The sequence below is a fragment of the Phasianus colchicus genome, chromosome Z (genome assembly GCF_987193195.1).
Source record: "Phasianus colchicus chromosome Z, bPhaCol1.hap1.1, whole genome shotgun sequence".
Taxonomy (NCBI): Eukaryota; Metazoa; Chordata; class Aves; order Galliformes; family Phasianidae; genus Phasianus; species Phasianus colchicus.
The window spans coordinates 63743170-63756167 of NC_143476.1; the positions used below are offsets into that span (position 1 = coordinate 63743170).

Consider the following 12998-nt stretch of genomic DNA (forward strand, 5'->3'; position numbering starts at 1 on the left):
CCTATCAGTATTCCCATACATTTTGTTGCTATGTGATGGATGGCAGCAGAAGGGAAGTCTGAAGAAATGATGTCTGACATGGACATGCATATGAAGCAGAAGTGTGATTTAGCTCCTCTACAGAGAAAAAATTGCACCACTGACATTCGTCGATGCTTGCTAAACATTTCTGGAAACCAAACAATGGATGTGAGCACAGTGAGGTGGTGATGGTGTGTTTCAGTAGTGCTGACAGCAAAAGTGGATTGCTGCCTAATCTGTCTAATTACTTGAGTCTACTCACTAGGTGAATACATAAGCATCTCTGATCTTTTTCAGTTTAATAGCCTTAGTAGGAAGACACTGCAATCCTATGAAAAGTTAGGGAAGTTTCTTCTGGGAAACTTCTGGGAAGTTTCCTTCCTTCTCTTGTGTGCACAAAACCAGCTACTTCTATTGCTTCAAGTTTCTGAAATTTATTTTTATATACAATTATGGGCAACTGTTATGCTGTCAATAATATCCCTATCTATTTCACCACCACAGTCTTCCTGCAGTGCTGTGATGATCAGTGTATTCTGTGTTCCTAAACAACCCATCTTTATCACATTTGTAAGATATGTTCAACCTCTGTGAGTCCTAATATGCCATCCTCTCACTCCAGACTTCAGCACAAGGTAATATGCTGTGCAATTCCTATTTGAACAGTCATTGTATGAGCTACTGATTCAAAAATTTACTTTGTTGCAAGTCTCAGTCAGTATTAAATTCTCAGTCTCTCTGATACCTGCTTGTAAACAACTAATTGTCATCTGAAGAAAAAAAAAAAAGAGCTGAATCAGAATGCTTACTCTATCTTTTATTATTTTCTATCACACTTCCTTTCTTGATTCCTGTGGATAGGCATGCTCAGGCCCATCTCGTGCTTTATTGGCAATATATTTTGAAGTGATATACTTGAAGCTACAGGATCAGCTGCTTTTTTTTTTTTTTTTTTTTTTTTGTCTTGACACCAGAGCTCCATTTTCTATTATGTCTCTCATTGAGGATTCCTATTTTGATTGTTAATGCCATCATACAGTTTTCAGGAGGCAGCTAGAGAGTTGACCAATTATTCAAGATTGGCCAGGCTTCTATCCCTGCCACAGTAACTGCACATATCCTGTGCTGAGATGAGTTTCTGAAGGAGAAAGCTTATTATCAACCAACCACTCCAGCTGTGGTGCTTTCCAGATGAAGTGTCTATGTCTTGAGACTGCAGCATTCTTCACCTTCACATTTATCCAGTCTTGCCCCCCTTCCAGGCATCATTTTCAACTTGAACTAAAATTGGATTCAGTTCTGGAAGAATCAGCAATGTGGACAGAGTATACATGGTTTGAGATTCCTTATATAGGCTTCTATATGCTCTCCAGACTGCACTTTCTAGAGCAGTATGTGGTCCCATTTGAGCAAACAATCCTATGAGAGCTACTAATTCAGATGAGCTGTCTGTAATGTCTTATTTGTAAGAAATACTTTATAGAAGAAGTGGTTACTTGTCTCATTATATTCAGAAGACAAGCAGCAAAAACCATCATGCAATTAGGATGAAGTCAGTGTATCTACTGCGAATATCAAAGAATCACAGAATCATAGAATCACAGAATGGCCAGGGTTGGAAGGGACCTCAAGGATCATGAATCTCCAACCTCCTGCCACATCCAGGGCCACCAACCTCCCCATTTTATACTAGACTGGGCTGCCCAGGGCCCCATGCAATCTGACTTTAAACACCTCTAGGGATGAGGCATCCACAGCCTCTCAGGGCAGCCTGTTCCAGCACCTCACCACTCTCTCTGTAAAGAATTTCCCCTTGACGTCCAACCTAAATCTCCCTCCCTCAACTTAAAATCATTTCCCCTCATCCTGCAGTTATCTACCCTTTCAAAGAGTTGATTCCCCTCCTGTTTATAGGTTCCCTTTAGGTACTGAAAGGCTGCAATGAGGTCACCCCGCAGCCTTCTTTTCTCCAGGCTGAACAAGCCCAGCTCCCTCAGCCTGTCCTCATAGGGGAGGTGCTCCAGTCCCCTGATCATCTTCATGGCCCTCCTCTGGACCCTCCCAAACAGCTGTCTTTCTTGTACTTTGGGCTCCAGACCTGGATGCAGTACTCCAGATGAGGCCTCACAAGAGCAGAGTAGAGGGGAACAATCACCTCCCTGTCGCTGCTGGCCACCCCTCTTCTGATGGAGCCCAGGATACCCTTTGCCTTCCGAACTGCAAGGGCACACTGCTGGCTCATGTTAAGTTTTTCATCTATCAAGACCCCCAGGTCCTTCTCTGCAGGCCTGTTTTCAAGGATCTCAGTCTGTATGGATGCCTGGGATTCCTCCAGCCCAAGTGCAAAACTCTGCACTTTGCCATGTTGAACCTCATTAGGTTCACCCAGACCCATCTTTCTAGCCTGTTGAGGTCCCTTTGAATGGCATCCCTTCCTTCAACCGTGTCGACCGCACCACTCAGCTTGGTGTCGTCAGCAAACTTGCTGAGGGTGCACTCAATTCCGTCATCGATGTCATTGAAAAAGATGTTAAAGAGCACCGGTCCCAAGACAGATCCCTGGGGGACGCCGTTTGTTACCGGCCTCCACCTGGACATGGAGCCATTGATGACCACCCTTTGTCTCCAACCTTTCAAACTGTTTCTTATCTATCCAGTGGAGTATAGTTTATCTTTTATTGTTATGTTTAGAAATTGGCCTCTCCTCAAAAGCCACTTTGTTCTGTTACTTGTGAATAAAGATAGACTTTTGTAACTACATGGATTCTATCTGCAAAGAGGCAGAACTGAACAGAGGAAAACATGGCTCCATACCTCACTCTCTGAACTAGTGTCACCCCAAGCTGAAGCAGGTGAAGGCAGATGTGCAGTATGCCTGTTGATGGCCTTATGCAGGGCACGGTGCCAGATGGTGATCCCTTCCTGCCCTTTCTCTGTCCCCTTCACCTTTCTTACAGCTTCACACCAAGCCAGAGGGTTCCTGAGAATTTTTCAGCCAGCTTGTGGCTAGGGATTTCTTAACTGCTGCTCCTTCCTGGAGCTCTCTGTTGTACACAACAAAGAGCCATCACTGCACCATGAAGACTGCCCCAGAATGAGGTTTAAAAGGTGAGATCCATGGTACAGAAATAATATAAATTATTTATATAATGTTATCTAAATAATTCTGTTTGCACCATCACTTCTAAGTCAGCTGAGCCCAAATTTCTGCTTATTAATGTTGGATCTATTCCATTCAACCCACGGCAGCAAAGAAAATACCATCCAGTAGTGATTTAATTATCTAGAAGAGTGATTGCCTTGATTAGAGAGATCTCAGAAACCTATAATGAAAGCAGAAAAAATTAAGCACCTTCAAATTCTGTCTTCTGAAAAGTCTGCTGGAAAACAGCTCTCAAAGACTGTCTGTGCCTTGAAAGGAGAACAAGATGATCAGAGTGTGAGATAAAATGAAAGACGCTGACCTGTTGAGGTGCGTCCAGTTGAGGGCCACAAAAATGATCCAGGGAATTGAACACCTCCCTTAGGAAAACAGGCTGGAAGAGCTGAGGCTGTTCAGCCTAGAGAAGGCTCCAGGAGACCTGATAACTTTCCATATCTTAAAGGGGGCTGTAAGAAAAAAGGAGACAGATACTTAAGCAGGGTCTGCTGTGATAGGACAAGTTTTCCAAACTAAAGGAGAAATTTAGACTGGACTTAAGAAAGAAATCTTTTACAATACAGATGGTGAGGCACTGGAAGAGGTTTCCCGAGAGGTGGTGGATACCCCATCCTGGAGACATTAAGGGTCAGGCTGATCAGGGCTCCAAGCAAACTGATCTAGCTGTATGTGCTCCTGTACACTGCATCTATTTTGTCTTAAAGAGCACCCAAGTCAAGGGCATAAAATTGCCAGAACACCTTTGGCACCAGCATCTCTGCCCAAGCCACCTGCAGATGTTCACTGTAGGGAACTGTAAAGATTTTGGTACCAAAGTGCCAGGCAATGTTAAGGGATTGGACGCTTCAGGTGAAGACACAGCTATGCATGTGTACATACACACAACACAGTGCCATCTTAAACTACTGGGTCCACTGAGAGAATTTAACAGTGCTGCAAAAGTAAGAGAAGATGGAGGCTGTGGTCCTTTGCAGCCCAGCAGAACTGTACACTGGATGACTATCAGCGGTGCGGGCAGGCGCGGTGCGGCCCTGTCAGCCCTTCAGAGATACGCACAAAGCGCAGAGCGGGAGAATTTTTCCCCCTCTGCTCCGACAGCCCCCGGGCCGGAGAGCGGCGCAGCGCCCGACCACCTCCGCATCTCCCGCGGGGCCGGAGCGGGGTCACGGCCGGGCGGATCGGCCCGGCGCGGGGCGTGGGGATCAGGTGGCGGCGAGGCGGGGCGAGCGCGGCACCGCCTCTCCTCCCCATTGGCGCTGGCGGCGGGGGCCGCGCCGCACCGCCCTCCCCGGCCACAAAGCGTGGTGCCCGGCGATGCTGGGCGGCGTTAGCGGGGCCATGCAGCGCTGCGGGCGCTGGTGGGGGCGGCTAGCGGCCCGCGGGGCGCCGCGGCACCTGAGGCCGGCGGCGGCGGCGGGGGGGGGTCCTCCGCGGCAGCAGCAGCGGTGGGGCGGTGGCGAAGCGGCGCGGTGCATCGAGCAGCTGTTGCCGCGGCACGATGACTTCTGCCGGCGGCACATCGGCCCGCGGGAGCGGGAGAAGCGGGAGATGCTGCGCGCCGTCGGGGTGCAGGTGGGTTCCTGCGGCACGGGCGCCGCGCAGCCGCGGCGGTACGGGGCGGCTAACGATGCTGTGCCGCCGCCTCTTTGCAGAGCGTCGAGGAGCTGATGGATAAAACCATCCCGGCCAGCATCCGGCTGCGGAGACCTCTGAGGATGGACGACCACGTCGGTAAGTGGCCCCGCTGCCGCCCGGGCGGCCTCCGTGCTCGGCAGCTGCACCCCCTCCCGCACAGCCCCCTTACCCCCCCGCTCAGGGCGGGAGGAAAACTTGTGCGAGTCCGCTCCCGGCGATGCGGTGCTACCGCTTTGTCCCAGGAGCCCCATACGAAGGGAAAGGCGTGGCCAAAAGCCGTGCCTTCCAAGTGCTGCTTCGGGTGGGCTGCCATCTGTCTGCAAGACTTCTTTGTGCGTCCTTCCCCCCCTCCCGAGTAGCGTGTTGTAACGGCGTGGAAAACCCTCGTCTCCATGTAACGGCCGCGCCCGAGAGCAGTGGCAGTGATTGGGGGCACGGGTGAGCACGGAGCCCCGCGCTGGCTGTTGCGGCACGGAGCGGTTCAGCGAGCTGCTGTTCAGAACTGCGGTGGCTTGGTGAATCCTCAGATTCCGACGCTTTGAAGTTATCGATCACTGCGTGAAATCTGTCTGCAGTCTTAACATGCAAACATCGTCCTGCGAACCCAGGGAGCGAAGGAAACACTTAAAAACACACCAAACTCAACACTTCCACCAAAATTTACAGAGTACAGTGCCCACTCGAGTACCAGAGGTGTTTCCATCAGTGTCAGCATCACTCTGTGCCTGGATCCTCTGCCCAATTTCTTAGGCACAGGGTCCTTGCTGCCTGGTCTCTGCGGGCCTCCAGGGCTTTGTGTGAGTCCCAGGTGGCATCAGCACTGCTACCAGCAACAGGATGCGGGGGATGCTGGGGCCTGTGGGGTTGTGGCCTAGTGTTGGTCAGGAAATGGGTCCTGCTAGTGAAACACTCTGTGAGTGCCATGGCACTGAATTCCTGGTACCTTCCTGTCCTGTGGGAACAGGGAGAGAGGTGGAATTCAGTCGCTTCCTTTCATCTGTATCAATGCTGCAAGTGCTGCTCAGCATGTTTGGCTATGGTTAATACATGTGGGTCAGGATTTTCCCAGATTGATGAGTTGTCATTATTTAACCCCCAGTGCAAGGAACTCTTTAAATTTTATTTTTTAAGTAAAAAGGAGTGAGGGTGAATGTAGATTGTCAGTAATAATCACATCTCAAGAAACCGCTTCTCCAATTTCTGGATTTAATTTGAGGTTACCAATACGTGCAGAACTGTGATACAGCACAGTTTGGCACTGCAGTAATTGTGTGCTAACAAAATACAAGCCAATGATGCTGGCTTAAACCAAAATCCTTGTGCAGTTTTATGTATGTGAATGTACACTGGTCTGTTTGAAGCGGTTCCCTCCCACATCACCATGAATTAGTGATGTCCTGTTACATACAGGCTCTCACTGTGCGGTGGGACCTGTTAGCCAATGGTGTGTCTTTCTCCATTTGTTATGCTGTTCAAGTTCCCTTACAGCAAACTCTCACTGCACGTAGTGCGAGATGGCATCACAGTCACATTCTGTCAGAGATGAAGCGCTGAAAACCTCTGTCTGTGCACTGCTGCTTGTCTTTGTTCTCCCCTCAGCCTGGAGGCTGACTGCCTTTGTAACTTACTGCGTAGCTTTCCTCTCTGTTGGCAGTAGGAAACTTCACAGATTGTAAAAGAAAAGTTGGAGGCCTCCACTTAAAGTACTGCAACTTCTCATTGAACATTTTGGATCCAGAGCTCTCTATTCTGAGTAAAGCTTACTTCCCTGTTAATGCATCATTAGAGAGAAGACTGCTTTTTTATCACTGGTGTAGGATTCCTTATGTCAGTATGGTATATGATTTCTCTATCTGCTGCCTTGTATTAAAAGGCAAAACTAGGAAAGTGATGTGAGAACTGTTGTCTTTTGGAATCATAAAATTGCCGAGGTTGGAGAAGCCCTCCATCTAGTCCAATCACCTACCACTGATATTACCCTACTAAACCATGCTTTAAACATGTTCTTTTCATTTGGGTGAAGATTCTGCTCTCACCATCCCCAGATATCATACATGTAAGAGAGAACAGGGCAAGGCAATTCAGAATGTGTAGTTCAGTGAAAGAGTTTGTCAAGTTCCTGGTATACCGATTCCTAACAGTTTAAATACATACATCATTTTTTTTCTGTACAAAAAAAGCAAACAATAAAATCATAATGACTGCCCAGGCCAGCCTGCAGCTGGGCAAATCAGCTGCACTCAGTCTGATCCTTCGTACAGGGAAATGCAGCTGAGCTTACCCTGAAGTCTTGCTGAAGTTGTTACTTAAGGCTAAAATTAGATCTGTAGCCCAGGAAAACCATGCATATATCACAGGTATGGTGGATGAATGTCATATGTCTCTGTAATTGTTTTAATTTTCTTAAGATTTTATAGCTTTAGGCTTGTCAGGTGTGAGCATGAAGTAACATAGCTACACTTCTAATAAACACTGCTATAGAATTCTGTATGACCCAAGGGTTACGTAGGAGAGCAGTTTTCATTGCCAAACACTTCTACAGCTGGTGGCTTCCTTTGGATGGTAGGACTCAGCACCTGGAGCAGGCTCCTGTGCTGTCCTGCAGTGTTAGTGCATGTTTGACAGTGCTTTGGAACTTTTCTGCTTCAATATATTGTGATTTTGTTAAGAAGATTAAATTAATTTCTAATGCAAGAGAAATCATGCCCTTTTTTCTTGTAGCAACTGCTGTGAGAATCTTGCTTCCTTAATATCAGAAGGCTTAAAAAAAACCAAAAAAGTTTGAGGCCTGGCATAGTGATAAAATGATAGATGAAATAGTCTCCTCCCTTTTACACTATAGATTTTAAATTGTGTATCTCAGTCTTCTCCTCTTGTCTTGATTCCTCTCCGTCTCCCAGTCTTGTTGGGTACTATATTTTTTTGCAGATATCAAGTGAAAAGCAACACTGCTACACTAACCACTGAAACATTAGCAGGAATAATAATATTGTCATTTTATGACCAGATAGTTCATTCCCACTTAATATTTTTGTGATGCATTTTGCCTTTTCCATCTGTGGATGTTGCAGTAGCAGTCCTGAAGTATTCTCACTGAACTCCTAGTGCGAACTTCATTGAGTTTTCCCTTCAGTTATTTGATAAGAGTAATGCAGGATCAATGAACTTTCTTCTGGGTACTATCTCTGATCATGTTATCTGATGTAATGATGAGGGGAATAAAGATCAACTGCAGTAACTTACCTGGGAATTTTATTTTCTGCTGAATAAGGTTCCTAAAGGATTTGTAGACTATTGTCAATGAAGTGAATTCCAGATAAAGATCTTTCAATCCTACTGCTTTAGAAAACTGGAAAATATCTCTGTGCAATGGCCAGTTTCCCATTGTTAGTGATAGTCAATTCTTTATCACATTTTATTTCCACATTTTGGATATTTCTTTATCTCTCCCATTGCTGAGGAGAACCTAAAGAAATTGGAAACCTAACACTGAGGTATGTTGGGTGGTGTTTTTATTGCACGTGTTTTGAATTTTTATGAAATACTAGTCTTGTTCACATATATTAGCTTTAAATAAACATTTACAAGAATACAGTATTCTGCTATGTGTGCCCCAAAGTCTGTATGCTATAGAGCAGAAAGAATCTATAGAAATTCTCTGGATTTGGTCACGCTCTGGATGACCAAACTGAGACCTCAGCTATTTAGTTTTGAATATGAAAAAGGATGTTTAGGTATACATGGAACTACTCATCACCTTCTTGCTACTATTGTTAGCCATTCACACAGAGCAGTCAGGGCAGTGCCAGCCCTGTTTCACAGGTCACGTCATGGGAACGTGCTGTTAAAAGTTAGGCTGGGTGCAGTGGGGAATGCTGTGCTGCTGCCAATGGGAAACCAAACGTGCCAGCGGTCCTGCTGGCGCTGGTGAGGCCGTGAGGAGCTCTGCAGTCCCACCCTGCCAGAGCAGGCCTTCTGGGCTCAGGCCAGGCTTCACCCTGCCATAATGCGAGGGCCCTGATTAAAAGTAATTATTTGACTGTTTCCAGGGATAACTCGTACAGCTATACCTAAAATCAGTGTTGGGATCTATCTGTGCAGCTCTTCCAGGTGAATGCCATTCTGCCTTTCGCTTGGAAGTTTAATTGCTGCTTGAGCTGCTTGCGGTCTCACTAAGGCTCTTTCCCTTGTTCCTTGGATTAGCATGGAAATGTTAGTGTTATTTCAGGGAGCAAAAGTTCAGTCTGTGCATGTGATAGTTGTTAGCTGTGTTTGCCGAGAAGTAACTCTTAACTTTCTAGATTACCTGTCCAGTGAGGCAAACAAAGGGAGTGCTATCAGCATATAGTACAGTGTTTGTGGTTTGTGCTCACTATGGAATTCGTGCTCTTAATGCACTGTGGTATGACATCAGGCTAGTGGGCAAGTTAAATGATAGCCTGCCTCTGCCTTTGACTCAATTTGGAGTCAAATAAACAAAGACACTGGAATTTCCAAAAAATTGCTGAAGTTAGAATTCTTCAAGAATACAACGCTCCCCTTCAAACCAAACACAAAAACATCTTTCTTTTTGGCTTGCACATGATAGAGGAAAGTATCTGTAGTGCTAAAGCTTTCACTAAAAGAAAAAAAAAATAAAGTAGTAAAAGTAGTAAAAAAAAAAAAAGTCTGGAATAAGCAGTGTAGCAGGAGCCAGGGAGTGGATCTGTCACTGCTATTTAGAAACTTTGCTTTGGACACTGCTGAGATCAAACAAACACATGACTCCTGAACATCCAGGAAAATTGTAACAATTCACCAAAAACAAGAAATTAAACTTTGTACATTAAATGTAACAGTGAGTAAGAGGCAGAGAAAGAATGAACATTGTGATTGAAACTGAAGATCTGTAAAAAACAAACGAAGAACACCTTTGTAGAAGTGTTGTTGCCTTTTAGGTGACTGTGGAAGAAACTAATTTAAGGAAAAACTTAATTAATTTTTTATATATTAAATGAAATGTCAGCTCTAGGAGTACAAGAGGAAATACGAGTTTTGAAGTCAGAGATGAAGTGATTGTGTCTTTCTTATGTCTGCAGAAGATATTAGTTCACTAACTTGATATTTTCTATGGAAAATAATTTACCAGCAGATTCTAGAGTATCAAATATTTGACTTGATCTCTTCTGGTGGAATAACCCCAGTGAGAAACAAATTTTGAAATATCCAGGGCTCAAGTTTTTCTGCATTGGTGATTTATAGCCTCATATTCCAAAGTCTGACGTTCAGATTGCAATGCAGAACAGACAGAATAACTTAGTGCAACTACTGTACTGCTGCTGCACAGCAGCTTCCAGGGTTAGAACTGGGGAAAAGTTACAAAAAAAATCTTTCCAAGCACCTCACCTAGGAGGCTTGGTGTCCAGTTTCAGCCAGGTTTGTTAGGTTGGGCATGGTCATCCCTCCTGTAATGTTACAAAGCTTACTGACCACTTTCCGCATCCTCAAGGACCAAGGTTAATAATGTAGTTGGTAAATCTTTCCTTTTGGTTGATGTTGGTTAGAGTAATTTGCTAGAGGGGTTGACAGGATATGATTTTTGTATGGGTATGTGGTCAGTGAGAAGCATGTTGAAGCAAGAGCAAAACTGGACTATAGCTGGGAGAGACAGGACATGCACACACCTTTCATCTGGACGCAATCAAAAGTGTTTGACTGTAATTGTTAAGCTAGATTGGCAGACTGATTTTAAAGCTAATCTTAAATGGAATTTCTTGAGCTAGAAATGTCGTGTTCACACTTTTTTTTTTTTTTTAATAAACCGATGAAGGAAACTTAATATTGAATGAATAAAACTTTTCCATTTTATCAACTGTGTAGGGAAATTGTCTAAAGTCTGTAGGGGGGGGGAAATAAATTCTCTGAATGGTCCCTTCTGAGATGTACTGTAGTGCATATGTAAAAAACCCAGACTGCACATTGCCTTAGAGCAAAAAGAACTCCACAAGACATGTTTCTCTCATCATCATTTTCACAGTGGTGGAACTGCATTTTCTTAAGAGAAGGAGATTTCTGTTCTTTAGAGCACTCAGTGTTTTAAAAACGAATTACAGCCTAAAATAGAATATTTATGACTGAGCTGTCAAACCTGATTAGTGTGATAGGATAATAGAGAAAAAGTAATATAAATATTTAAGTTCAGATGTATCTGTATCAGCTGCTTCTTAAAATTAATGGGGACAAATGCTCATATTTTGTAGAATTTAAGCTTTCCCATAGTGCTTTCACATTTTGGCCTTACTCTGTTATTGTCCTATGTCAGTCACTCCTGGTAAGTTTCTATATGAGGGAATATTTTATATAAGGCAATTTAGTTAAAATCTGTTAGTGTTATGTGTAACTGAAGTTTTCTGATTTTTTTTTTTTTTTTTTTTTTTTCAATTAGGTGAAAATGAAATTCTTGAAACTTTATACAACATAGCAAGCAAGAACAAGATATGGAGGTCCTATATAGGCATGGGTTATTACAACTGCTCAGTGCCACAGCCCATTGCACGGAACCTTCTGGAGAATGCAGGATGGTAATGTACAACATTTTCTTGCTAAATACATATTTATAAAATTTGAACATGTTTGAATTTCACCTTATAACTACTGCAGGCAGGCCTGGCCCAAATCTATTTTTATGGTAAAGGCTGTTCTGTATTAGGTACTAGTGTAGGGTGTAGATGCACAAACTGTGTTGCTGTTACTGAAGCTAGAGAGAAGAAAGAAAATTCTTTGACTTTAGAATAAACATTTTCTGTAAAACATTTCCTAGAATCATAGAATATTATTGACCTACAAGTCACAAATTCTATGTACAGTTATCAAGCCAAGAATGTTTTAGTTTGCTTTAAGGAAGTGTAAAAACTTAATTCTTGAACTTAATTAATTCTTTCACAGCTTCTGCTTAAGACTAAAGCAGCAGCCTCTGCCACTGCATTTTTTTGGTTGGATGTAGTTAAATAGCATGCAGTAGTTTGATTATTATATTCTTATGAGGTAGAAGGCAGTCTTGGAAATCTCAGAGGCTTTTCATCTTAAAATTCTTTTTTTTTTTTTTTTTTTTTCTTTCTCAAACCAGAGTTTCAAGAAAGTGAATCTGTATCCACAAAGTATGTTCTTGTCTGAACAAATAATTGACTCCATTGATGCCTGCATATAGGTAGACAGTGATAGTTGATAATTTGTTTTTGAAAGGACAGAGGGCATTTTGATCTCATAATTCAATGGATGTTTAGCTTTTTGAGACGAGCCTGACTTATGGACTTGAATTGGACTCATTTGGTTTTGGCTTTTCTCAAATGTAAAGAAGAAATCTTTCAATGCATTGATTTGTATTTTATAAACAGTGTTAGTCTAAATAAAAGTGGGATTTTTTTCTCCTCATGGTCTTTTCTTGACAAAAGCACTGAGGTTTGTTTATAAACATTCATTTACTGTTGACATTATTCTAAGGAACTGTAATTCATGCAATAGAGAAACTAAAATTGATGTGGAGTCTCACTGCATCACACAGAATGTCACTGGTCCATTTCATTGTCTCATTTGGTCTGGAAGATCTCTTATCTGAAGTCAATGACAACCTTTTTTTTACTGTATTAAGACAGTAACTGTCATCTTACTTAGCAAGTAAATTTGATTTTAATAGAAGCAGTTTTTAAAGGTTATTTATATTTGGAGGTTGTAAAAAAGCACTGCTTCTTAGATACTATATCTTTTGAGTTTCCATAAATGGATCTTTGTATCTGTAGGCTTCCAAGACTTTGAAGTATTTGTTTTGAGTGCTTTATTTGTGTCTCAGACTTTTGAATTGATTACACAGTTGCACTTTTTGTATCTAAAGAATCTACGCAGTATATATAAGCCAAATTTTATTTGGTCTCATCCCTGTCCTCTTTTTCAAAATATGTAAACTAAGTATTTCAGTAGTGTGTAACAAATAACCACTACTAAAGATGGTAGAAAGTGGATCAAAAGGAACTGTATATTTTGAAATCCTAACAAATTATGTGGTAGTATTAAAATGACCAGCAGATTGTATCCAGAAATCTGTTCTGCAGTGTCCAGTAAATTCATATAGCTAAAATCCCAACAGCTAAACCTACAGAAGAATAAAAAGATTTATGTTTGCTGGGAGGACAGAAAGAGGGCAAGTGTG

The 12998-nt window shown here is 43.1% G+C and overlaps 1 protein-coding gene across 1 annotated transcript in view; it reads left to right on the plus strand.

The window, feature by feature from the left end:
* The first annotated feature begins 4518 nt into the window (after window positions 1–4518).
* Window positions 4519–12998, plus strand: part of GLDC (glycine decarboxylase) — a 37728-nt gene continuing 29248 nt past the window's right edge. The window contains exons 1-3 of the mRNA XM_031606160.2: window positions 4519–4753; window positions 4834–4912; window positions 11241–11376. Of these exons, the coding sequence (XP_031462020.2) occupies window positions 4520–4753; window positions 4834–4912; window positions 11241–11376 (449 nt within the window). The 5' untranslated portion in view covers window position 4519. The remainder of the gene's footprint in view (window positions 4754–4833; window positions 4913–11240; window positions 11377–12998) is intronic.